At 42.5% G+C, this 23,890-nt stretch overlaps 1 protein-coding gene across 7 annotated transcripts in view; it reads left to right on the top strand.

The window, feature by feature from the left end:
• scn8ab (sodium channel, voltage gated, type VIII, alpha subunit b) overlaps window positions 1-23,890 on the top strand; it is a 94,361-nt gene that overhangs the window by 34,387 nt on the left and 36,084 nt on the right. For 4 of the 7 annotated variants that reach the window (XM_064304371.1, XM_064304367.1, XM_064304365.1 and 1 more), the window contains 12 exons: window positions 1,552-1,643; window positions 8,234-8,455; window positions 8,640-8,703; window positions 9,247-9,388; window positions 10,671-10,877; window positions 12,525-12,812; window positions 13,577-13,894; window positions 16,647-16,782; window positions 19,577-19,815; window positions 20,605-20,778; window positions 21,075-21,431; window positions 22,188-22,661. In XM_064304371.1, coding sequence (XP_064160441.1) covers window positions 1,552-1,643; window positions 8,234-8,455; window positions 8,640-8,703; window positions 9,247-9,388; window positions 10,671-10,877; window positions 12,525-12,812; window positions 13,577-13,894; window positions 16,647-16,782; window positions 19,577-19,815; window positions 20,605-20,778; window positions 21,075-21,431; window positions 22,188-22,661 — 2,713 coding nt within the window. Of the gene's footprint in view, window positions 1-1,208; window positions 1,301-1,551; window positions 1,644-8,233; window positions 8,456-8,639; window positions 8,704-9,246; window positions 9,389-10,670; window positions 10,878-12,524; window positions 12,813-13,576; window positions 13,895-16,646; window positions 16,783-19,576; window positions 19,816-20,604; window positions 20,779-21,074; window positions 21,432-22,187; window positions 22,662-23,890 lie in introns of all 7 variants that reach the window. The other 3 variants (XM_064304368.1, XM_064304366.1, XM_064304370.1) reach the window with 2 other exon arrangements.

The raw sequence follows: 23,890 nt of genomic DNA, 5'->3' as shown, positions 1-23,890 counted from the left end.
CTGGGGCAGCTCTACCAGGGCAGAAATTTGAAAAACTGACTTGTTGGAAAGGTGGCATCCAATGACAGTGCCACGTTGAAAGTCACTGAGCTCTTCAGCGCAACCTATTCTACTGCCAATATTTGATAATGAAGATTGTATGGCTGTACGCTTGAATTTATGCACCTGATAGCAGTGGGTGTGGCTGAAATAGCCAAAACCACTAATTAGAAGGGATGTCCACATACTTTTGGAAATGTAGTATATATATATATATATACATATATAATTTCATGTATATAGGTTTTGAAATATCTTCTAAAAGTTGATAACATACAACTGCACAGCATATTCTGAAAAACATTCCATTAAATGCAAATTTCTTACATTTGAAATTCTGAGAATCTCCCACCTGTCCGGTACGGGACAGAGAATGCCTCGGTTTGAAGACACCAGTTACTCTTAACATGAGTGAAGGTCCTTATTTTCAGCCAGGTGATTCCAGACCAGTTGTTGACTCGGCCTGGGCGATAATATGATGTAATTAGATCAAATGGCGAGTATACATCATCGCTTTGATTGTTGTCAGGCGATATTTTTCAGTGCCAGCATCGTACGTTATGATATTATTTTTAGAGATATCGCCCAGCCCTATCGTTGACATGATGGCTAAAAGAGACCTTTTCTCAATTGGACTTCTGCATCCTTCCTTTCTTCCTTCTTTCCTTCCTTCCTTCTGTCCTTCTTCTAGTTCTTATTCTTTGCCATAATCTGTTTTCCACGGAAATTGGGTTTACCTGGACTTTATCCCCTTAAACTGGAGGACTTGGTTTTTCAGGGACAAATTTTTCAGGGAAATTTTCTTGAATGACACAAACATTTTCACCATATGGGTGTTTGAATGATCATGCGTGCGGACACACACACACACTCACACACAGACACACACACTTCGTCTGAAGAACTACAAAAGCTGCTGCTGTGATTTGCATATTTACTGGAGCAGATTGGATTTGCTTTCAATTGTATAAGGGCGCAGTTGTCAATTTCATTCAATTTAAAATAACCGAATGTGTTTCGTATCCTCCTCTGTGTTACTCTTTAGCACTCAGTTGTTTGTGAAAATAAGGTGAATAAGTAAGGTTTTTAGCATCACTTTTTCCTTTTTTGAAACTGTTTCCCCATTTTTCTTTCAACTCCCTACAAATAACTTTGATTTGATTCTACAGGTATATAACAGAGTTTGTAAACCTAGGCAATGTCTCAGCTCTGCGCACATTCAGAGTGTTGAGGGCTTTGAAAACAATTTCTGTAATACCAGGTAAGACAGCAGGGGTGGGGGTGGGGGGGCTGGGATGAGGGTCGGTGTTAGGTGTGTTTCTTTTTCGTTTTCTGTTTTTTGGTATCCCTCTACACCTCCCCCCCTCCCCCCCCCTCCCCCCCCCAGCCCCGAAGGACAGGCTCTGTGAGTGACGTGCCACCCACCCCCTCCCCCCCTCGTCGGTGTTGTGCCCTTGCGTGTGTGTTGTTGTCGTCATTTGTGTTTGTTGTGTGATCCTCCCTTATTTTCAGATATGTCACAGAGTTTGTGGACCTGGGGAATGTGTCTGCGCTGAGAACGTTCAGAGTTCTCCGGGCATTGAAAACTATCTCTGTCATTCCAGGTGAGGCCCAATTTAAACACAAAGGCTGAGCTTTTTTCATTATTTAAAAAAAAATTTTAAACTCTTATTATTATTATTATTATTATTATTGATGTTTAAAAGAAGACAATTTGGGGAAAAAAAATATTTCTTTGATTTTTTTTTTCCTTGTCCAAATGATCAAAAATGGTGCCAATACATTTTTGATAGGCTTCGCAGTCTACCTTTAGCCTCAGAGGCCAGGAGTGTCTGCAGTCACCCGTTACCACAACTATAATCAGGCTGAAATACCATGATTAGCATATCATGCTATTGTGAATGAGGGTGTCACTGTATCCTGATGGAAAATAAGTGCTTCCTACATAGCCATAAAGTGTTTTGAAACACAAGGTCCACTCTCCTGGTTTATCGGAATTAGGACCTCAAAAGCAGGTGGTGACCTTGTTTTAAGTCAATTTCGTAGTGGTTCTACGGGCATGTTGTGTAGATTTGAAACTAAAGAATGATGCCGCATTCTGTGAGCGTGCAATGATTTTCATATGTAGTGCCCTGACCTGTGTATGTGCCCATTTCTTTAGTTACAAAAATCATTCTACTTTGTGCCCTCCCAAATTATTGATACCCTAGATAAAGATGAATGAAGGCTATATAGAATAAGAAAGATAGGTAATACGCTTTATTGGACTGTATGCTCAAAGAAATGGCATACTTCTCAGAGAAAAACTGTTCTAGTACTGTTCTTTAACAAGTAATATTTTTTTTCCAAAAGATATGTATCACGCTTATTCACACCCATAATACATTTTTTTTTTGTCCAATGAAAAGGTTGTCTGCATTAGCACACTATTTTTTTAAAATTCATCCTAATCTAGGGAACTGTACTGTGGCCTCCCACTTCCTGTTAAACAGGGGTGTGAAAATGAGGCTACTCACAGGAAAAAATCCACGTGTCATCCGTGACCATAGGCAATGACAGGGAACTCTCAGAGGAAGGAATACAGAAGGGTTTAGGTCTTCAAGTCAAAGATAGAGATGGTGACAAACAAGTAAATAAAAAATACATTTTAAAGACAAATAAATGAAAACTAAAGATCAATTCCTAGCTGAATAATTCAGAAGTTTAACAACTGGAACAGTGGCAATCTTGCCTGATAAAAGACACAAAGGCCTCTTGCTCCCATGTACAGTACAGTAGATTAGGGCTTGGGCTGAGGAGAAAAGAAAATCCAAGGGTCACAGTTAGAAATCTACAAAATTTGTTTGCATCTTGGGGACACAATCACCTAGGATCAATAAAATGCACATACAGTTTAAATTAAGGACATGTCAAATTCAATAAAACTAGACATAAGTTATTTTTTGTATTCACTCAAAAAGGGGAACCAAAGGGTCTAAAGCATGGATACCCAAATCTGGACCTTAATCCAAATCCATTTCTTTTCCCCCATGTAATTAACTGAAGAATTATCTCATGATTGGCCAGACTGTATTCACACCTGACTCCCAGGTAAAGTGAGGGTGGGAAAACTGCAGTTCCTGGACCTCGAAGGACCAAGATTTTAGTAACAGGGATCTAAGGAATCTGAAAAGATTCTATTTGGAGTGGTACCTCCGAATATGTTCATCAATCATAAATGCACTACAGAAGATGACAGCTGTGTTATCCTTGTGAAGCTTCCTTCACAAAGTGCTGAACAGGGATGTGAACGCTGGTGACAATTTTAATTTAAAATAAACGTATGATTTGAAAAAGTGGTATTTGGGTTTATCCCATTGAATCATTATTAAAGAATATTTTTTATGTTTGAGAATTTAAATTTAGCTCAGGACATCATCTTTATCAAGGGTGTAAATAAATTTTGCGGGCACTGCAATTGCATTAAATAGAACGAGAAACAAGTCTGTGCAGAGGAAGGAATTTCCTGGAAAAAGGGAAATCTTATAGTCTTTCTGTATTCTCAAGATGGAGCTTCTGTGATACAGAGTAGATATTATGATTGCAGTTATAGAGTAGATATTATGATTGCAGTTATAGAGTAGACATTATGATTATAGTTATAGAGTAGACATTATGATTGCAGTTATAGAGTAGACATTTATGACTGCAGTTATAGAGTAGATAGTATGATTGTAGTTATAGAGTAGATATTATGATTACAGTTATAGAGTAGATATTATGATTGTAGTTATAGAGTAGATATTATGATTGCAGTTATAGAGTAGATATTATGATTGCAGTTATAGAGTAGATATTATAATTACAGTTATAGAGTAGTCATTATGATTACAGTCATAGAGTAGTTATTATGATTGCAGTTATAGAATAGACATTATGATTACAGTTATAGGGTAGATATGATTAAAGTTATTGAGTAGATATTATGATTACAGTTATAGAGTAGATATTATGATTGCAGTTATAGAGTAGACATTATGATTTCAGTTATAGAGTAGACATTATGATTACAGTTATAGAGTAGATATTATGATTGCAGTTATAGAGAAGACATTAATGATTGCAGTGACAGTGTAGGCATCATGACTGCTGCTATTGAATGGACATTATGTCTGCAGTTAGAGAGTAGACATCATGTGTACAAATGTTCTGTCCTCCAGACACAAACTGCAGTGTATTTATCAGGATCCCAATGCCGCTGTTATTCATTCACCAAGACTGCCAAGCCTAGCTTTGTGAACACATTTTATGCTGCATGATGCTTCTGAAGTCACTTGCCTTTTATGCCATTACATTTACAGAGAACTGTGCAGATATCTATAATTCATATAAATTATACTCCAACCTTTAGTCCTGTTGCATTGAAAGAATGATGTGAAAGATTGAATAAGATTCTGGATCAGTGTGTTGGTTGCTACGACTGAGGTTATTACTTCAAACACAGCTGATGACTTGCTTAACTAGATATTTAGGTAGTTAGTTCAACATCTTATGAACTAATTAGTGCATTGGAATTGTCATTTCATAGCACTGTTATAACTACATCTGCAGTGGTTTCAAGATTTTTATTACAGCCAGTTGCTACATCTAGCAATAATTACAGCATTCATTGTATAGCCTGTCCTCATGCACGCACACACTGTCTTGCAGATGTATTTAGGCTACTGTCCGCTAGGTCTTATTTTGTATGTTTTTTATTATTTTTATTTTTTAAATTGCTGCTTGCAGTCAGTGGCCTACAGAAAGTCGATGAAATCGGAAGCGAGTCCAAAATGGCTGACGCCAGAAGGGACCGCCCACCTTACAAAGCTCTACGCTGTCATTTTCAGTTCCAGCGACGCGTAAAACGCTTTCGATGTGAACACAGCATGACTGGAACATGCAGCATGCAGACGTTAAAATGATCAGATTTTACCGCAAATTATTGTTCATAAAGAAACAACCAGGAAACATAGGCAATTGCTGACAGGGGGCAACTTAGCCACTGTGGACCTGGGCGGAATGACTATGGGTCATTTTGTTAAGCTTACTTTGGCAATGTTGATTGTACTTCGATGTTTTGGCAAACATAACACATTTTTAAAAGGATAAATAGTATTTATGTTGCTGTATGGCAGGTATACACTCCACAAGCAACGACACACCCACTGAAAATGCTATCACCGTTGTACTTCATGTAGATTTAAACTTGATTTTCTGGAATGAGAGTGCTGGGGGCCTGTGCTCCAGTCGAACAACTCGTTTGGTTTCTGCAGTTTGTGCGCCGATTTTTTCGTTTGTGGACAAGTTGTTCACAAGCACTGCTTCAGTTCCCCTTATTTCAGAATCAGAATCAGATGTGGATAAACTGGTTTGTTCAAGGACTCTACTCAATCATTTGCCATACATGTTCAATGAGTCCTTGACACTGACCTTTTGTATACCGGTTCAAAGGTATCTTTCTTTGCCCTCATTTTTTAATTGGCTCTCAGCTGAAATATTCAAAGGAGTCATTGGTGAAGAGAATGGGCAGAATCAAATTAACAAATCTTTGCATGGAGGTGAAAGTATTTTGTTCACCTAAAATATTCATTCAATAATAAAAAATCACTAATGAATGACTCACTAGTAAGCAACATAGCTACAGGCTACAACGTAGATAATGCTAAGAATTAGCTAGTCACAAACAATTTAAAAGAGACATCCATCCATCTATCCATCTATTATCTATACCCGCTTATCCTGAGCAGGGTCACGGGGGGTGCTGGAGCCTATCCCAGCATGCACTGGGCAAGAGGCAGAAATACACCCTATACAGGCTGCCAATCGGTAGCCAGGCTGCCAATATGCAGGGCACACACACACCATTCACTCACCATTCACTCACACACTCATACCAATGGGCAATTTAGAGTCTCCAGTTAGCCTACCTGCATGTCTTTGGACTGTGGGAGGAAACTGGAGTACCCAGGGTAAACCCACACAGACACGGGGAGAACATGCAAACTCCACACAGAAAGGCCCAGGCCAGGGTGCCACTGTGAGGCCACAGTGCTACCCACCGCACCACAGTGACGTCCTTAAAAGAGACATATGAACATAGCTTATTTGACCATATCGGCAGCTAGAGTGCTAACTACACAGAGGTTGCTGCTTTGTGTCAACCATTGCTGTCTATTCTATTCTCTGCTTTTGGCTAGCAGGTTCTCAGCAATTTCTCTGGTGCAATTTCTTCTTATCACCCAACCAATGAGATTACTGCTGGCTGGACCTTTGGCAGTAATGCTGTACCAGAAAAGTCCAAGCACAAGTGACAAACTGAGAGCAAGCAGACCTGGTTTTGAGCGTGAGCAGAATAAAGCGCTATGCTAGCAGGGCCAATCTGCGTGTGCAGACAAAGTTTCGATTGTGGGCAGAATATATTTGTGTGCTAGCAGGACAAATCTGAGAGCTTGCAAGTTTTATGTGAGAGCGAGGCGATTTGTGGTGGACTCAAATTTGTCATGTCAATTAGGCTAACAAACTCGTAATTAGAGATAAAGCTTAGTTATGAATGCCTTTTGAAAATGCGTACTGGCTTTAATTGATGCGGTTATACTGTGAATTGTCTGTTAATTCGTACAAATATAACACTGTTATAATGCCACTGAACTGCAGACTGCCAACCCACACCACCACAAAGACCACCCGCAACCGTTCTGCCCAGTCCCGAGTCTACCCGATACAAATGCTAAAAGAATAGGTGTGAAAAAGCAACTTTGATACAATCGCCATTTCAAACGGCTGCGGTACGCCAAAATTCACGTGTTTATGGCGGTTTCTTGCATCATCAAAACGGAGGCCAACGTGTGGCTGCTTTTGGGTCTGAAGCAGACGCGAAAACCAGGAAACCTGCTGCCCTTTTGCTCAGCTCATCCACTTATCTGCCCTGTTTTCTGTGCACCACAAGAGGGCGCCTGACCTGAACGCGAACTGTTCTGTTCTCTTCATTATTTTCTGCTACCAAGAAGTGGTTTGCAAGGGGATGTAGCACGAGGTTGGTCCCAGCAAAATTTCAAAAAGTTTTTTTTTAAAGTAAAAATCATAAACTAATGGACCAACCGGATAGAGATGATATGAAATAAAACCTTCAGCCTTGGAGTTTAAATTGCTTGCATGCTGATTCCATTTTCCTGCCTGTCCTTTAGCTTGTTGTTCTGAGGTCTTTTATTTTGTAGTAAATGTTTCTAGTAGAGCTCTCACATGGTTTCCTTGAGTGACACCCCCCCCCCCCCCCCCCACACACCCAGTCTGAAGCACACACTGCAGTAGTGATTGTACTACTACAACGATGTACAAAATATTTACATCTTTTTATCATTGTTCGTTTTACATGGCTGACACAGACACCTTTATTGTATTCCTTAAACTTTCAGTCTGTGAAAAAGTGTGTCATATTCTTGTGAATCCATGTGGGATGACTCTCCGTTCTTTTATGTGTGTCGTGCAAATGTTCAGATTTACCGTTCAGTAAAATTTTGCAAATTTAGTAAAACTGTGATGAGCTCTTTGTAAGTTTTCACGTGTTGTTCATGTTAAGAGATACTGCAAAGTCCTCGAATGCTCCATTTTGAGACCTCCTTTCAACACTGGACCGTCTGAGGAAGGAAAACACGTAATGGATCTTTGCCAAGAAACACCCCCCCCCCCTTACTAATTTATGTACATTAATTTGGTAAAAACAAAATGTACACAGTTTTGGTAGATTTGATTGCAATTTATTCACATTTATGCTTTGGCTTCACGGCTGTGAGCAGCTCCTCAGGAGTTTGTCAGCCCAGGTTCAGCTCTATCCTGGTGACAGGTATGGTAGAGCGACACCGTCTACTTTCTACAAACACAGTTCCATCTGGGGACTCACTTTAAACGAAATGCCCGTTCCAGAAATGAATGGAGATCCAAGATACCCAAGACACAAGAGACCCTTGTGATTTGAGGACAGTTGCAACAGTGTATGTCTCTCTCTGTCTCTGTCTGTCTGTCTCTCTCTTTCTCTGGCTCTCTCTGTCTCCCTCTCTCTGTCTCTCTCTGTCTCCCTCTCTCTGTCTCTCTCTGTCTCCCTCTGTCTCCCTCTCTCTCTCTGTCTCCCTCTCTCTGTCTCTGTCTCTGTCTCTCTCTCTCTCTCACTGCCCTGCAGGCCTGAAGACCATTGTGGGCGCCCTGATCCAGTCAGTGAAGAAGCTGTCGGACGTGATGATCCTCACCGTCTTCTGCCTCAGCGTCTTTGCCCTGATTGGCCTGCAGCTCTTCATGGGCAACCTGCGGCAAAAGTGTGTCATCTGGCCCATCAACTCCACCGAAACCTACATGGCAAACGGCAGCAAAGGGTTCGACTGGAGCGAGTACATCATGAATGACAGTGAGCATCTCACTTTGGTGACGGCTGAATTTTAAAATCTCATTTAAAAATGTAATTTAATTGTGAGTCAAAATTAAGGCCAAATGTTGATTGAATCCAAGACTTAAGGAGGTTGCTTCTTCCACTCGGTGGGACAAGAATTCTCACTGCATTTATCATTTCTTCCACCGCCAACCCTCTCCAGCCAATTTCTACTTTATCCCGGGACAACTGGATGCTCTCCTATGTGGGAACAGCTCCGATTCTGGGTAAGTGCAATTTTTGTTTCCTAAATGTACATGTAAATTAACTGTTTTCCTCTAAGTCCCTTGAATGTCTTATTTTTTCTTCAATTTTTTAGCTGTCTTTAGTTGTAAGAAATAATGCAGGAACATTTTCACATTTTTTTTATTCCAGTTAAAAATAATTTGAACTGTGGGAGACCATTCTTGTTAACTTTTAACCAGGAAAGTTCTTTTGGGCCACGTACCTGTGTACTGTGTATTTGTAAGAAATGTTTTTGTCATGTATCCCCCATTATGTCTTGCATGAGTACATTAAAACCATCAGGGGATTTTACAGTTAAGTTTCTAAACAAGTTTCTATTTGTGGATATTCTCATAATAACATTTTTTTCACAACTAAATGGAAATGTAACCGGAATGTTCCCTAATGTTCCATCTTTATATTTTGGTTAGCAGTGTAACTTTTTTCCATAAATGTACGCTAATATGCAGCTGCACAGTTGCCACCTCCAATGTTGTGAAACATTGCTGTCATGTTTTGGGTGGTGTGTCTCTCTGCCCCCCCAGTCGATGCCCTGAGGGGTACATGTGCATGAAGGCGGGGAGGAACCCCAACTACGGCTACACCAGCTTCGACAGCTTCGGCTGGGCTTTCCTGGCCCTCTTCAGGCTGATGACTCAGGACTTCTGGGAGAACCTTTACCAGCTTGTGAGTTCATCAGTCAGTTGATCTTTCATAGCTGTGTAGCACCGTCTATAAACAAGCTGTCACACAATGCGTCATAATGGACATTTTACAAAGAGTGAAATAAAAAATTTTTTAAAAACATTCAAAAACTATTTTAAAAAGCCAATGCGCTGGGGACAAATAGAAGAAAGAAAACTTTCCCGAAATATCTAACAAATGCCAAGGTTGAATAAATTTAAACAAGGTAAAGTCAATTTAAAAAGCCTGCTCCTTTTATCCTGACTTGTAGCATATTTGAAATGTGATTTAGTCTATCTAGCTTATGCCTGTTGAAAGTTAATGGATATGCTTTAAGCATGACTTGCAATGCAGCCATGTGACTGTGCATATGGGCCATGCTGATGTGCACAGGATGTCATATGGCCAGTGCTGCCTGTGCTGGCCAGCCCCAGGGGACATATCAGGCATGTGCTCAGCCAGGCTTATGCATGCTTGTGGCCAGCCAGGGTGTGCATATGGCAGTGCTGCTGTGCTGGCCAGCCCCAGGGACTGTGCATATGGCCAGTGCTGACTGCTCGGCTGTGCATTGGCCAGCCTGTGGACGACTGTGCATATGGGCCAGCGCTGACTGTGCTGGCCAGCCCCAGGGGACTGTGCATGTGGGCCAGTGCTGCCTGTGCTGGCCAGCCCCAGGGGACTGTGCATGTGGGACAGATCTTCCCAGAATCGTCTCCGCATTTCTTCTTAATTTTCAGTGTCATGCACAAATCACTTAATCACAGCCACTTTTATATTAGGCCTGATACTGATACATACAGTATGTAGGTGTAACCAGTCTAATTAGTCAATAGTTAAGCCTTTTATGAAGTTACATTTTTTTGGAAATGTTCCACATCATGGCGCACACATTCATTTTAACTGCAGGCGTGCAACTGCACAAAGTGAGTGCCTGGCAGTACATTACATTGCTAGCTCCTTACCCATTATACTACACTGCTGCCCCAGGCAGCCATCTTGTCTCAAAGTCACAGGAATCCTCCTGAGGTCCTGGACTGGACGCAACCCACATTTTTGCTTAACTGCTGATTTAATAGGTTTTTTTCTTCTTCTTCTTCTTCTTCTTCAAAAACAGTTTAATGAGCCAATTTTGGTGTTGGCTGAAAAAAAAAAACTTGTACTGCACTTTAGTTGCTTCAGCAGTGCATATCACTGGTCAGCTATTCTGCTGTGGCAAAATACAGTGATCTTTTTTTCAGTTTTATTTTTTTAATTTGTTTTATTTAAACTTCTCTTTCTTACGCAGACACTGAGGGCTGCAGGGAAGACCTACATGATCTTCTTTGTTCTGGTGATCTTCGTGGGCTCCTTCTACCTGGTGAACCTGATCCTGGCTGTGGTGGCCATGGCCTACGAGGAGCAGAACCAGGCCACCATGGAGGAGGCGGAGCAGAAGGAGGCCGAGTTCAAGGCCATGCTGGAGCAGCTGAAGAAGCAGCAGGAGGACGCTCAGGTCCCTAGCTCAGCTCCTCACCTTTCTCTCATTGTGTCTCTGGCATTCAGGGTGCTCTTCGCTGATGACATCACCAAAACAAATGTTAACATACAATGTACAAGTACACATTAATAGTAACAACAATGTCAACAAGCCATACTAAAACATTTTTCATTGATTAATTCATTTATATCTATATTAATTAAACATAATACCAATAATAGTACTAATAACATCTTATAACATGTATGTTGATATCTGAGACTTGAAGTTACATTTTTCTATTTAAGAAAGATATAGGGCTATATTTACGAAGGATTTGGGGGCCTGCATAGATGCTAACGAGATAAATAGCTTTTGTCAATATTGACCAAGGTGCCGCGCTGGAGATTTGCGCTGGTAAAATGAAAGAAAAGGAGGCATCCCTAAAACGTACATGGGTACTTGGGTTAATGCATAAGTATTTCAGGACGTTCTGATGTTGGCATGGCTTTCAGAACCAGCGCATGTGTGAGTGTTGCCCGAGAAATGCCAGCTGACGGGGCAACTGTGTGCTGGAATGACCCGGAAGCCAGGAAACGCAGCGTGGAAAGCAGCTTTGTCACTGCTGAGATGGCATGGCTTCAGTTTGTAGTTTGCTCTAGATCATCTCCAAGCTCATCCATGGCATGACTTGGGAGCCTGTGGGTTATTCTCACATTCTCCTCTGGCATGGCAAAAAGTGGTATTGGATTTAGAAAGACTCTCTCCTTTTGCAAACATACCACGCCGATGGCGTCTCCTCCTTGACAGTGGCAACTGCCGCCATCCCGATCTTGTGTTGGGAATAAGTTAAGCAGTTCTGCTTTTCCCAGATATTAAAAACAGACACAATCGCCTTTGCCGCAACAGCCACCCGCCATGATAAATCAGCTGTGGCAGGTCGTATGCATACATTTCCATTCTCTCCTCACATATTTTTGCAGCCCAACATCAGAACACCCTAAAATATGCATATGCATGAACTCAAACACACACATTTTAGAGACTTTTCTCTCCTTTTATGCAACCCTCTGGTGCAACCCCTTAGTAAATATGGACAGATGCTTTTTGTCTCATTAGCATCTATAGTAAATATGGAGTGTTTTGATTTCAAAATCTCCCCTCTGACAGTGAAGACCTACTAATGCATTTTGTATTCACCATGTAGAAATTACAGAACTTTTTATACATAGCCCCCCCATTTGAGGGTACCTCTGATAGTAACCCCCAGTTCCCGCCCTGTTTTATCACCAGGCTATGCTGGCTGAGCACTTTGAAGCTTCCTATGGCTGAGAACAGCCAAATAGATAATTACATAGCTATACAGCATATACTGTCAGACATGTAATTCGCTATTTGGCTGTTCTCAGCCATAGGAAGCTTCAAAGTGCTCAGCCAGCATAGCCTGGAGATAAAACAGGGCGGGAACTGGGGGGATACTATCTGAGGTGCCCTGCAAGTACGCATAATGCAAGTATGCACAGTAAAACACAGTCTAGGACTCTCTCACTTCATGTCAATGCTGATGTAAGCTGCAAAAGGAAATGAAATACAACTTGCAAATATTCAGAGTAAGAATATTATGTTACAAACCTTTAGCTATCTGCCTCCCCCCCCTCCCCCTCCCCCCAACCTACCTTTCAGGCGGCAGCCATGGCCACCTCGGCCGGCACGGTGTCAGAGGACCCGGTGGAGGACGACGGTGGGGGCCACCTGTCCCGAAGCTCCTCTGAGGTCTCCAAATTCAGCTCCAAGAGCGCCAAGGAGCGCCGCAACCGCAAGAAAAAATGGCGGCAGAAGGAGCAGCTGCACGGCGAGGAGAAGGGCGACAGCGAGAAGTTCGTCAAGTCCGAGTCCGACGACGGCAGCAAGAGGAGCCGCTTCCGTTTCCCTGACAACCGGCTGGGCAGGAAGACATCCATCATGGACCAGGTACAGAGTTTGTCTGTCTGACTGTCTGTCCGTCTGTCTGTCTGACTGTCTGTCTGTCTGTCATTTAATTATCCATCTGTATCTGTCTATCTTAATGGTCCCCAAACGCACTTAATATGCAGCCTTTAAAAATAACCACCATCTTATCTTATTGTTTATTTTAAGGAACGTAAAAAATAAAACAGCAGTGGCTTTTGAGTACCTGAGCTGACTACCCCTAAACTAATGGGGCATTCCTGTTAGTGTCATTAAGTGCCAGTTCTAAACTGAACTGGTTCTGGACTGGAAATAATTACTATTAATGCTTTTTAGTGTTGAAAACTGCTGTTACTCCCTTTGTGCGGTGTACATTACTATACTCACACACGCTTCCTTTGTCTTATCTGCTTTCTGTTCATATCTTCTCCCAAAACCTTTTCCATCTCCTACTCCCCCCTCTCGTTGGTCATTTTCGCACCACGTTCTTCCCCACCCTACTGCCCCTCTCCTCTCCTTTTCTCTCACTCCCACCCTTATGATCCTTCCTGCCTTTTCTCCTCCCTGTTTCCTCCCACTCTTTTTCTTCCTCCACCTTCTCTCTAATCTTCTTCTTCCTCTGTTCATCTTTGCCTTTCCTGTCCTCCTCCCTTCCCTCTGCCCCCCTCTTCCTCATTCTCCCTTTCCCTCCGCCCTCCCTGCTCTTTCACTTGTCTCCCCCCCCCTCCCCTTACTACTCATCATTCTCTCCCACCCCTCCTTTTTTTGGGATGGCCCCCCTCCCTCAGTCCCTCCTCAGCATTCCCGGCTCCCCGTTCATGTCGCGCCACAACAGCAAGAGCAGCATCTTCAGCTTCAAGGGCCGCTCCAAGGACGTGGGCTCGGAGAACGAGTTCGCCGACGACGAGCACAGCACGGTGGAGGAGAGCGAGGACCGCCGCGGCTCCCTCTTCATCCCCTACCGCCGCAACAGCTACAGCGGCTACAGCCAGGGCTCGTCCCGCATCAACCCGCTGGTCGCCCACTGCAAGCGCAACAGCACCGTGGACTGCAACGGCGTGGTGTCGCTCATAGGACCCGGGCCGGGCGGACGCCTTCTGCCTGAGGTGATAATAGATAAGGCAGCTTCCGACGACAGCGTAAGGGAGTCAATAATCAGATTCCTCCTAGGCATGGCAGCAGCCTTCTTCCCTTTTTCTTTCTCTCTCTTCTTGCACTCTTGTTCGCTGGTATGTTTTATTTTTTACTTCTTCTTCCTTCGTCTCTGCAAGTCGTAAGCAGCCCAGCCCCCCCCACCCCCCTGCCCCAAATCCCCACCCCTCCGCCCTCCCCGATCCTGTTTTCCACTTATTTTCCCATGCAAAATAAAACAGGGAATAAACAAGTGTATATAGAATAGAATATCTTTATTTTTCTCCAGGGGGACCTCAAGTCATTGGCATAGAAGAAACTGAATTGACAATTTACATAAATTACATTACAATATAAAATGATAGAAGTCGCATTTACAGATTCCTAAATTGAACTACTATTTATTACAATGTAGAAATTCATTATATTAAGGCAATTCTTCCATACATTAAATACATAGAACTTATATCAATTACTTAAAAATTAGGAAACACTGATTTGCATTTTGGGCTCCACTAAATCGTAAAAATTGAGTGAATCATTAAAATGAAGGTGTGCGGTGCCACTGAAGAGGCAAATGTATGTGGGCACAAAGCTCTCCTTGTTTTAAAGGACAGGGACCTCAGTCTTCTTCTCAATGGCAAGATCCCGCACAGGGGATGTGAGGGGACGACCGTTGTACTTATTCCTCTCTTGACTCGCCGCTCCTCATAGAGTTGTTTCACGGTTCTTTATCTCCCTATGATCTTTCTGCCGGAGGTCTTACTGGCTGAAGGTCAGTGCTGATTGAATGCAGCGGGTGTACAACGTTTGCAGTAATTTTCTGAATTAGCAGAAGAAGAACAGTCACGATTGACACTTGGCAAACTGCTGATGACAATGTTTGCATAAAGAACAAATTAATTTAAGGGGACGTCCTGTTTCTGTGGATTTAAGACGTAGCTATGTTTCTGACAAAAATCATGTTGATTTGTCCTTACCTTTGACTCGCAATTGAAAACAGCGCTTGTAAAGAATGTAATGAAAATTTATTTGTGAGTCAAATTTAAGGACCTATATGGATTGACTGCGGGCCATTTTTACAGAATATGTACACGTTTACGTACAGAATACATACGCAAAACATATATGAAGCAGTCTTACTGTATTTTACTGTATTTACTGAGAGAGCAAATAATAGGCAGCACTCACAAAATCTTCAGTGTTTTCACATTTTGCGAATGCAGGTGTTTCTCTACTGTCTATAGTTGTATTCTCACTTGCACAATCACCCTAAGAATGCTTATTAATCAGGAGAACATGCAGAATATCTTCCAGAGTGATCCTAAGACAGTAGGCATGGTACACAGGAAGTGTTGGGAATTTCATGATGAATGAAGACCACATCAATGCTCTTGTCTGCCTCGGTGTCTCTTGAATGTGTGTGCTGCCAAAGCATTTTAGTGTGGAGAGTGGAAAGGGCATGGTTCATGGCAACAGATAAGCAAAAAATGTTAAAATTTTCCATGGGGGGAGGGGGGTAGGCATGGGGAGATTGAACACTATGGGGTTTTGTCTTTCTGTAAAACTAACAAATTGAAGTAAGTTAATATGCGAGCTTTTAATCTTATCATTCTTCATGTTGTGTTGTTTTCCTTCTCCAATGACTTGCTAGCTAAGGACCAGACCTGTTATTCAGTCATTCTGGCATTTATTCTTTTTACTGTATCTTTCCCTAACTACTCGCAGAAAAAACTAAACTATTCCAGTAATGCATTTTTCCCCAGTTAGCATGATAGTTTGATATCTTGTCCTTGGTCTAAACTCTTGTCTCATGTCCTACTGAACTTAGCATGGGTAACAGCCAAAGTGTATGGTGTCTTTAATTTCTTTCCTACAAACAATTGATGCATGTCCAAGCATGCAGGTTTTACTGAGTCCTCTCTCCCACCCATTTTCAGTCCTGATCATCCAGAATGCATGGACATTTTGAGATTGTTCTGTATTGGGAGGGTCACTTGTAGCTAAGATGTGGGTAAAATATGCAATTTCTGACCTTTTCTCAGTCCTGACATTTTTCACCTGTATTGAGAAGGAAAAAATTTCGTAAGATTATATATCGGTAAAGTAGTTTACTTAAAGATGTTCAGAGATCTTCAGGAGTTTTATTGGTTTCATAAAAGCATTGAAACCTGTTTAAGTCATGCATCCAAGCCTGTAGGGTTTGGTTAAGGAGAGCATGTTGTGTGCTGTGAGCACCATGGGAGTGGCTTGATTTAGCTGAGGTCTGAACTCTAGGGAAAATGCTAGACTGGTTTTTTTCCCTGTTGCTGCTGCTCTGTGACTGGAGCTTCATTTGGTGGGCAAAGGCCTCTCCAACCTAAAAAAAAACATGCCCGGTTGATGTCAAGTGACACGTGTGAATGAGGAAAGAACTCAGATATTCTCCAAAAATGCTAAAATTAACGTCAGTTTCATGAAGCATTTTCAATTGTTCCTCTGACGTGGCTAGTTGGCTTGCTTTTCAGTGTGTACATGAGTGGAGTAATTCTGTGGGCCTGGGGGCTCTGTGAATTTTTCATGTTTCTGTAGTCCCCATCAGCTGTCCCATCATGCACTGGGTCCTCTGTGGGTCAGTAAAGGTTTGGCTATGTTAGAACAGAGATTCGGGGATGGGGGAAAAGAGGTTCGGGGATGTGGGAACTCCAGATCGCAGTCTTGACTGTGTGATATTTTGCTTCCGGACAGCAAGCAACAGATGTTGACGTGAAGAAGAAGCATTCGGGCTCCCTGATGGTGTCTGTGGAGCAGCTCAACACATCCTTTGGACGCAAAGACCGGGCCAACAGTGCAATGAGTGTCATCACCAACACTTTAGTGGAAGGTAATATTTGATTATTTGTTGTATATTTAACCTCTTCCTGACACTTTTTTCCCACTTAAATCCTCCTGTAATAACAAGTGTGCTGACATGTTTAAGGTGCCCATAAGCTGCAGATGACCTAAAATGTGAAGAAATTTCTGTGTTGTATTGGGATGAGGCCTCCAAAGCACCCAATTTGTTAGGTGGCAGTCTTTGATGGCTAGCGCATCATAATATGAAATATTTGAATTCAATCATTCAATGCTCTGTTTACCCTTCAAAGAAGCCAATATGTTTAGGCCCTGTATTTACTTGCTAGGATGCAAGCTGCTGCAGAGAGATGAGATTTGAAAAGCTCTCAGGAAAAGGGTGTTGTGAAAACTCTGGCATCTCAAAGATGCCAACTAAAGACATTCTAAAAACCTGGAGTCTTTTTCCTCTCATTGCATCTTTGTTCTGAACGGAACTACAGTTAGCAGACATAAAGGAAAAGGGTAATTTCTACTGCCACAAGTATGCAGATAAACCGAAAATATGTGGACAATGTCACAAAAACCCATGAATGCTAGGACCGGAGGGCTAAGAGCAGGAGTGACTGGCATGATGTTAAATATGCTGGTTCTTCAAACCTCTGAATATAGAGATGAAAGGAAAAAAACTATCTTCAACTGTATATTACTGATGCAGACATGCAGGTGAGTTCAAATCTGTTCAACTTTGTAGCCTATATTTTGTTGCGTGTTGCGGTGCTCCGTTTTGGGATGACAACTGAGACTGCCATGTTATTGATGTTCATCACTTATGTCTCGATGTCGTTGAAGAATAGTTTGGTTGTTTATGCTAATGCTATGGTAGGCTAATGTTTACTGGTTCAAATTTGACAATAGACTGGAGCAGACTCGACATGCTCCCTTTGGTTGCTTGTAAGGCAAGCCAGAGTTTCGGCATCGATCAGATTTCTGTGGTGCTCAAGGTCAATGCCTGAAGAGTCCTATGAGTAATACTGCTACAACGTATCGCCCAACCTGGTCTCATTCCCAGCTCATCATGTATTGATGCTTGGGCAGAAGCCCTCGTCGTCACTATACTTACGCAGACGGAGCCATTTGGCATCAGTTCTTGCCACTCTAGGTATCCCCATAGACTTCAATAGAAACCTCAGCGTTTTTATGTTTACGCCAAAGGTAAACATGTTATATTGACGTCAAGTGCAAAAGGGCACAGTGCATTTTGCCAGTGTGTCGTGAGCATAGTGCAGGCATGTCGCCCAATGCTTCATCTGTTTCCTCTCACATGCCTGGTAAAGGAGAGCACATAGCAACAATAAATTCCAATGACTGGAAAAACATTTTCATCGGCTGTGACATGCTCCCCCTGTTCTTGCCGCATTTGTCCCTCAAAGCTGACCTAACGTGTGATCTTGCCTCTCCACCCACTAAAGAAACGGTCGCTTTAACTTTACCCCTCATTAAAACTTATTTTGCCGTTTTTTCCTCAATTTCATTTTCTTCCATACCAACATGGAACCCAACAAAAATGCACTGACATGCCCATTCTTGGTTAAGCTTCCACTAATAACAGTGTCTCGAAGAGCCCATTCAATTCCAGGTAAAAAGTATTAGCGGGTCAGGTCAAAGGTCTATCCACAAACCTAGAATTATTGCAGATAATTCTACTGTGTATACATATCTTTCCATTTCTTACAAAGTGCAGTTTGTAAATTAGGGATGTAAACTTCAATAGCAGAGCTATCAGTGAAAACTTTCAAAGCCAATTTAAAATGTTTTTCACATATTCATCCTCATCTTCTAAATAAACCATCCTTTCTTGTTCCTCTTATCTCCTTCAATCTCTCTCCATTCAATCAAGCTTTTATCTACCCTAGTTCCTGGAAAGATCGAAGGACTGATATTCCACAAAACGACACATCATCAGTTTGTTAACTATTGTCACATTCCTGAAGTCTCACCCAGTGAAAGAAAATTTATCACATTGTTTATTCAAAGGCATTTCTCCAGCATGTACTTGTATAACACTAACAGGTATTGATGCATTTCTCCAGTATCTACTTGCATAGCACTAACAGGTATTGATTTAAATGCACCAGTCCATAAGCTTTAGGCACTGTACTGTATCCTATCTAATCTTTTAAGATTCTTTTACTTCATCAGTGTCTTAAATTATGAAGTGCTGAAGACACTAAAAACCAGCAGACAGTGCAGTCCTCCTGGGCTGGAGTTTGAACAACAAACTTAGTTATATTTCAGTCAGTTCCACCTTCTTCATGTTTCATAGTTGAACAACGGGTTCAGTTGACCAAAATGTCTGCCATTTTGTGCAATGAAAGTTGATGTTAAAGATGTTGAAGAACGCTCTTCCAGTGGCCTCACAAGCCTTAAGGACTTTGTACCATATTCTGGAATCCCGTTAGATCACTGCATAGGCTGAATTTTTGTAAATTATGTTCAGAGCTAGCCATTGCACTGTGCCCTGGCCTACACTCCTGTGACAGTATCTTTTGCATTTGATTTGCACCTCTTAAATAGAAGGGCATGCCATCATTTTCTGGGTGTCCTGTTCAGTTGCTTTGTACACTACACAGTCAGAGAAAAATGTTAAAGTTTTTGCCGCGTTGGCTCTCAAGGTTTTTCTCTGGGTTTTTGATTCTCTTTTTGATGGCATGTATTTTGTGAACAGTGCTCTACAAAATAAGGATCGACTGGTTGATTTACAATATACAGCAGTATTCTTTTGTGATGTGGGTGCCTCTCTTCTTCTCTCTACCCCCTGTGGCTTTTTGTTTTGGATGGGTCAGAACTGGAGGAGTCCCAGCGCAAGTGCCCGCCATGCTGGTACAAGTTCGCCAACACCTTCCTCATCTGGGAGTGCTGTCCTCTGTGGCTGAAGATCAAGGAGATCGTCAACCTGATAGTGATGGACCCCTTCGTGGACTTGGCCATAACCATCTGCATTGTCCTCAACACCGTCTTCATGGCCATGGAGCACTACCCCATGGCGCCTGACTTTGAGGATGTGCTGTCCGTCGGAAATCTGGTAAGGACCCTGTCTGTCTCTCAGCTTCCCTCTGCCAGGACTGGCTGACTGCTTGTAAATTATGGTATAGTGCTCGGTTTCGTGCAGACTGGTGGTCAGCTCCTGAATTGATAGGCATTTTTTAATTCACCAAATGAAGTTTGCTGAATTGAAATGGATAAACCCAGCCCATGGTGCCATGTCCTTTGTTATAAGATCATCAGCTACATGCCTACATGTAAGTGTATGTGAGACCCATTGGTCCCAATATGTAGACCAGGAGCAAAACAGGAGGACAAGTCTTCTTGTGCACTCACACAAACACACTCACATACACTCACACACACACACAGTCTTTCTGTTGCTCACATGCTTGCATGTACACTCACAAGTGTACAAGTTTACAATTCATTATTTGCCTCAATGCAATCAAAATTAGTGGATAAATTTGATTTTAAAATGTGGATCACACGTTCCAAAAAAATACTTTTGCAAATGATTCACTCGTGTTTCCTTGCTCAAGCATCCTTCAAGACCCTCCTAGCTCCTTGCTATTAGCTCCTTCAAGGCAAAGCATTTCATGGGTTGGAATGTCCTTAAAGGTGGCGGACGTCGATCGTTTTCCGGGTCATGCGAGAATCGAGGAGAGAAGGACGAATAAAATAATTGATTTGAATGAACCCCTGGTTTTGAGCTCCTCAGGGAGGTCTGCTTCTACTACATGACCTGGAAGCTGTTTGCATTATAAGCCGGTATATTCTCAATGAACCAGTTTAGCTGAATTCTTCTCTCCACTCTGTGTTCTTACAGGTGTTCACTGGGATCTTCACGGCTGAGATGTTTGCCAAACTCGTCGCTATGGATCCATACTACTACTTCCAGGAGGGCTGGAACATATTTGACGGCTTCATTGTGAGCCTGAGTTTGGTAGAGCTGGGCCTGGCTGATGTGGAGGGGCTATCTGTGCTGCGATCCTTCCGATTGGTAAAGTCCATAACGCCTCTGAGGGCTCAGTTTGTCTGGCTCATTTCCCAGTATATTCATTCTGTCGTTGATTAGACTGTGTGTGTGTGTGTGTGTGTGTGTGTGTGTGTTTGTGTGAACATACATGTCATTACAATGACACAAAACTGTTGGTAAAAAGGGACATTTCATTAAAACACCTGCATAAAACACCCCAGTCCAAAATTGAGTGTGTGAAATACATAGTTTAGCAATTACCTTGGTTTCAGCTGTGGCTGAAGCCTATTTCATTTCCTTCTTTTTTTTTCTGACAACAGCTGCGAGTGTTCAAGCTGGCCAAGTCCTGGCCAACCCTCAACATGCTGATCAAGATCATTGGGAACTCGGTGGGCGCCCTGGGAAACCTGACCCTGGTGCTGGCCATCATCGTCTTCATCTTCGCCGTGGTGGGCATGCAGCTCTTCGGCAAGAGCTACAAGGACTGCGTGTGCAAGATCGCCCAGGACTGCGAGCTGCCGCGCTGGCACATGAACGACTTCTTCCACTCCTTCCTGATCGTGTTCCGGGTGCTGTGTGGGGAGTGGATCGAGACCATGTGGGACTGCATGGAAGTGGCAGGACAGACGATGTGTCTCACCGTCTTCATGATGGTCATGGTCATCGGAAACCTTGTGGTGAGGACCATGTTCCCACCCCCATTTGTCTGCTGAAAGATAGTGGTTTCCATCCTGATAAATATGTTTGAGAAAAAAGGGGAATTCCAAGAATATTCCTTAAACATTCCCAAGAAGTTAAACCTTCCAAATGCATACATTTGTCTGGCTTCCTGGATGTCCCTTGAACATTAATTTTAAGGCACAAGAACATTAGGAGCTCTCTTATGTTATTCCAGTTCAAAACATATTTGAAATTGAAGGTAGCGTTATTTTTATCAAGCAGGTTAGTAATGTTGAACAAATCTGAATAGATACATTTGGAATTTACATTCTTAGACCATTATTAAATCTTCAAAGATGTTGCTTCATGACTAAATGATAATCATTAGTGGATGTTACCAATACGTTTTTGACATGGCTAGAACATTGTTCTGTGACTGACAGAAAACTAATATGCAAAATATGTTACAAATAAGTTCTAAAATTGTTTGGGCAATCGTCTAATATCATTATCTTGCTATAAAATGGGAAGCTGACTGTAATTTTCTCCAGTGTTCTAGAAACACCCAGTGAAGGCAGAAAGGGTGACTGTAAGAGGGGGAAATTATACTACCAGCACGCTGAAGATTTAGCAACTTGTGTGAAATGGCCTACCTTAGTCTTGCATTGTTATAGCGCCAGCTATTCTGTCATAATCAGAAAATCACTGTTAAAATTTATTTAAGTACCAAGTGCCAAAAGAGGTGACCCTCACACTTTCTCTTGTCCTTCCAGGTACTGAACCTGTTCCTTGCCTTGCTGCTGAGCTCCTTCAGTGCAGACAACCTGGCGGCCACGGATGACGACGGCGAGATGAACAACCTGCAGATCTCCGTCATCCGCATCAAGAAGGGCATCGCCTGGCTGAAGATCAACGTTCGGGTGCTCGCGGCGACCCTGCTGAAGAAGGATAAGGAGACGGACGAGGTGAAACCGCTGGACGACATGTACGACAAGAAGCTCAACTGCATCGCCAACCACACCGGCGTGGACATCAACCGCGAGCTGGACTACCAGAAGAACGGCAACGGCACTACCAGCGGCATCGGCAGCAGCGTGGGGAAGTACATGATCGACGAGGACCGCATGTCCTTCATCCACAACCCCAACCTGACTGTGCGCGTGCCCATCGCCGTGGGCGAGTCTGACTTCGAGAACCTCAACACCGAGGACTTCAGCAGCGAGTCGGACGTGGAGGGCAGCAAAGACGTGAGTGGGGCAAAGTCGTGAGTGGGGCAAAGACGTGAGTGGGGCAAAGTCGTGAGTGGGGCAAAGTCGTGAGTGGGGCAAAGTCGTGAGTGGGGCAAAGACGTGAGTGGGGCAAAGTCGTGAGTGGGGCAAAGACGTGAGTGGGGCAAAGACGTGAGTGGGGCAAAGTCGTGAGTGGGGCAAAGTCGTGAGTGGGGTAAAGACGTGAGTGGGGCAAAGTCATGAGAAGCCCATGGAAATCTCTGTGGCAGTGTGGCGCATAAAATCCAATTATTTCACACTGTAGAAGAAACCAAATCTGACATTTAATAGAAGCAGTAGCAGCAAAGCTGGCATTGCTTGCTAATATTTTTAACATTGTGGCAGTCAGACCTGGGTTAAAATATTTAAAGCAATAAATAAATAAATACTTTATTTGAAATGAATAACCCTTTTTAAACAAAATTATTCTTTAATTTGATTGTACAATTTGGTTAGTGTAGTTTTGCATTGAGAATGATTTGGAAGGAACGGTTCAGTGGGTAACCTCAGCCTTTATTTTAGTCAGCCATTTTGTTACCTTTTTATGTAACTGTTTGCAATAGAGCAGAATAAGCACAATGTGATCATAGGACTTTTATTATTCCTGACATGGCATTTCTGACACAATGCGGCTTAAGAACATGAATAATCCTTCTAAACAGGTGCTCCTAATTAAGACAAATTAACTGCTTGTTACAATTCTGGGACTGCAATTGTGGTTAGAAGAAAAACCAGCGTACACAGGGGGGCCCCAGGGAAACCACTGAAATTCAGGATGCACTTTTAATTGCACAGCAAATGTAGATTAAAATGGACTATATATGAATCTGTTCTCAGTCCTTCGTTTGCAGCACCAGTTCCGATACACTAATGCCCATGTGTCATGGGGTAGATGTCTGACTGAAACCTGCTCTGTGACCATGGAGGATCTCTGAGCTGGAGAATCCTCACTGTTAGTGTTCATGCTACGTACAGACACCGCAGGGTGTACATGTAAAGATGACCTTGGGACATTCTAAACCAGAAGCCTCCTGATTAAAGGGGACTTTTTATCCACATTAAATTTACATTTTTAAAAAGTTAATTTTTAAAAACTCCTCCTTAATGTAGTATAAATGCAACATACATATTTTTGCAGATTTTTCCTGTTCAGCTTATTGAAATGATAATAATTTCCTTTTCTTGTTCCCACACCGATGTAAGAATCA

Source organism: Anguilla rostrata, chromosome 13 (assembly GCF_018555375.3).
Source record: "Anguilla rostrata isolate EN2019 chromosome 13, ASM1855537v3, whole genome shotgun sequence".
Classification (NCBI taxonomy): Eukaryota; Metazoa; Chordata; class Actinopteri; order Anguilliformes; family Anguillidae; genus Anguilla; species Anguilla rostrata.
The sequence above is the reverse complement of the archived record's forward strand: the minus strand, read 5'-3'. Positions and strand labels throughout refer to the sequence as shown.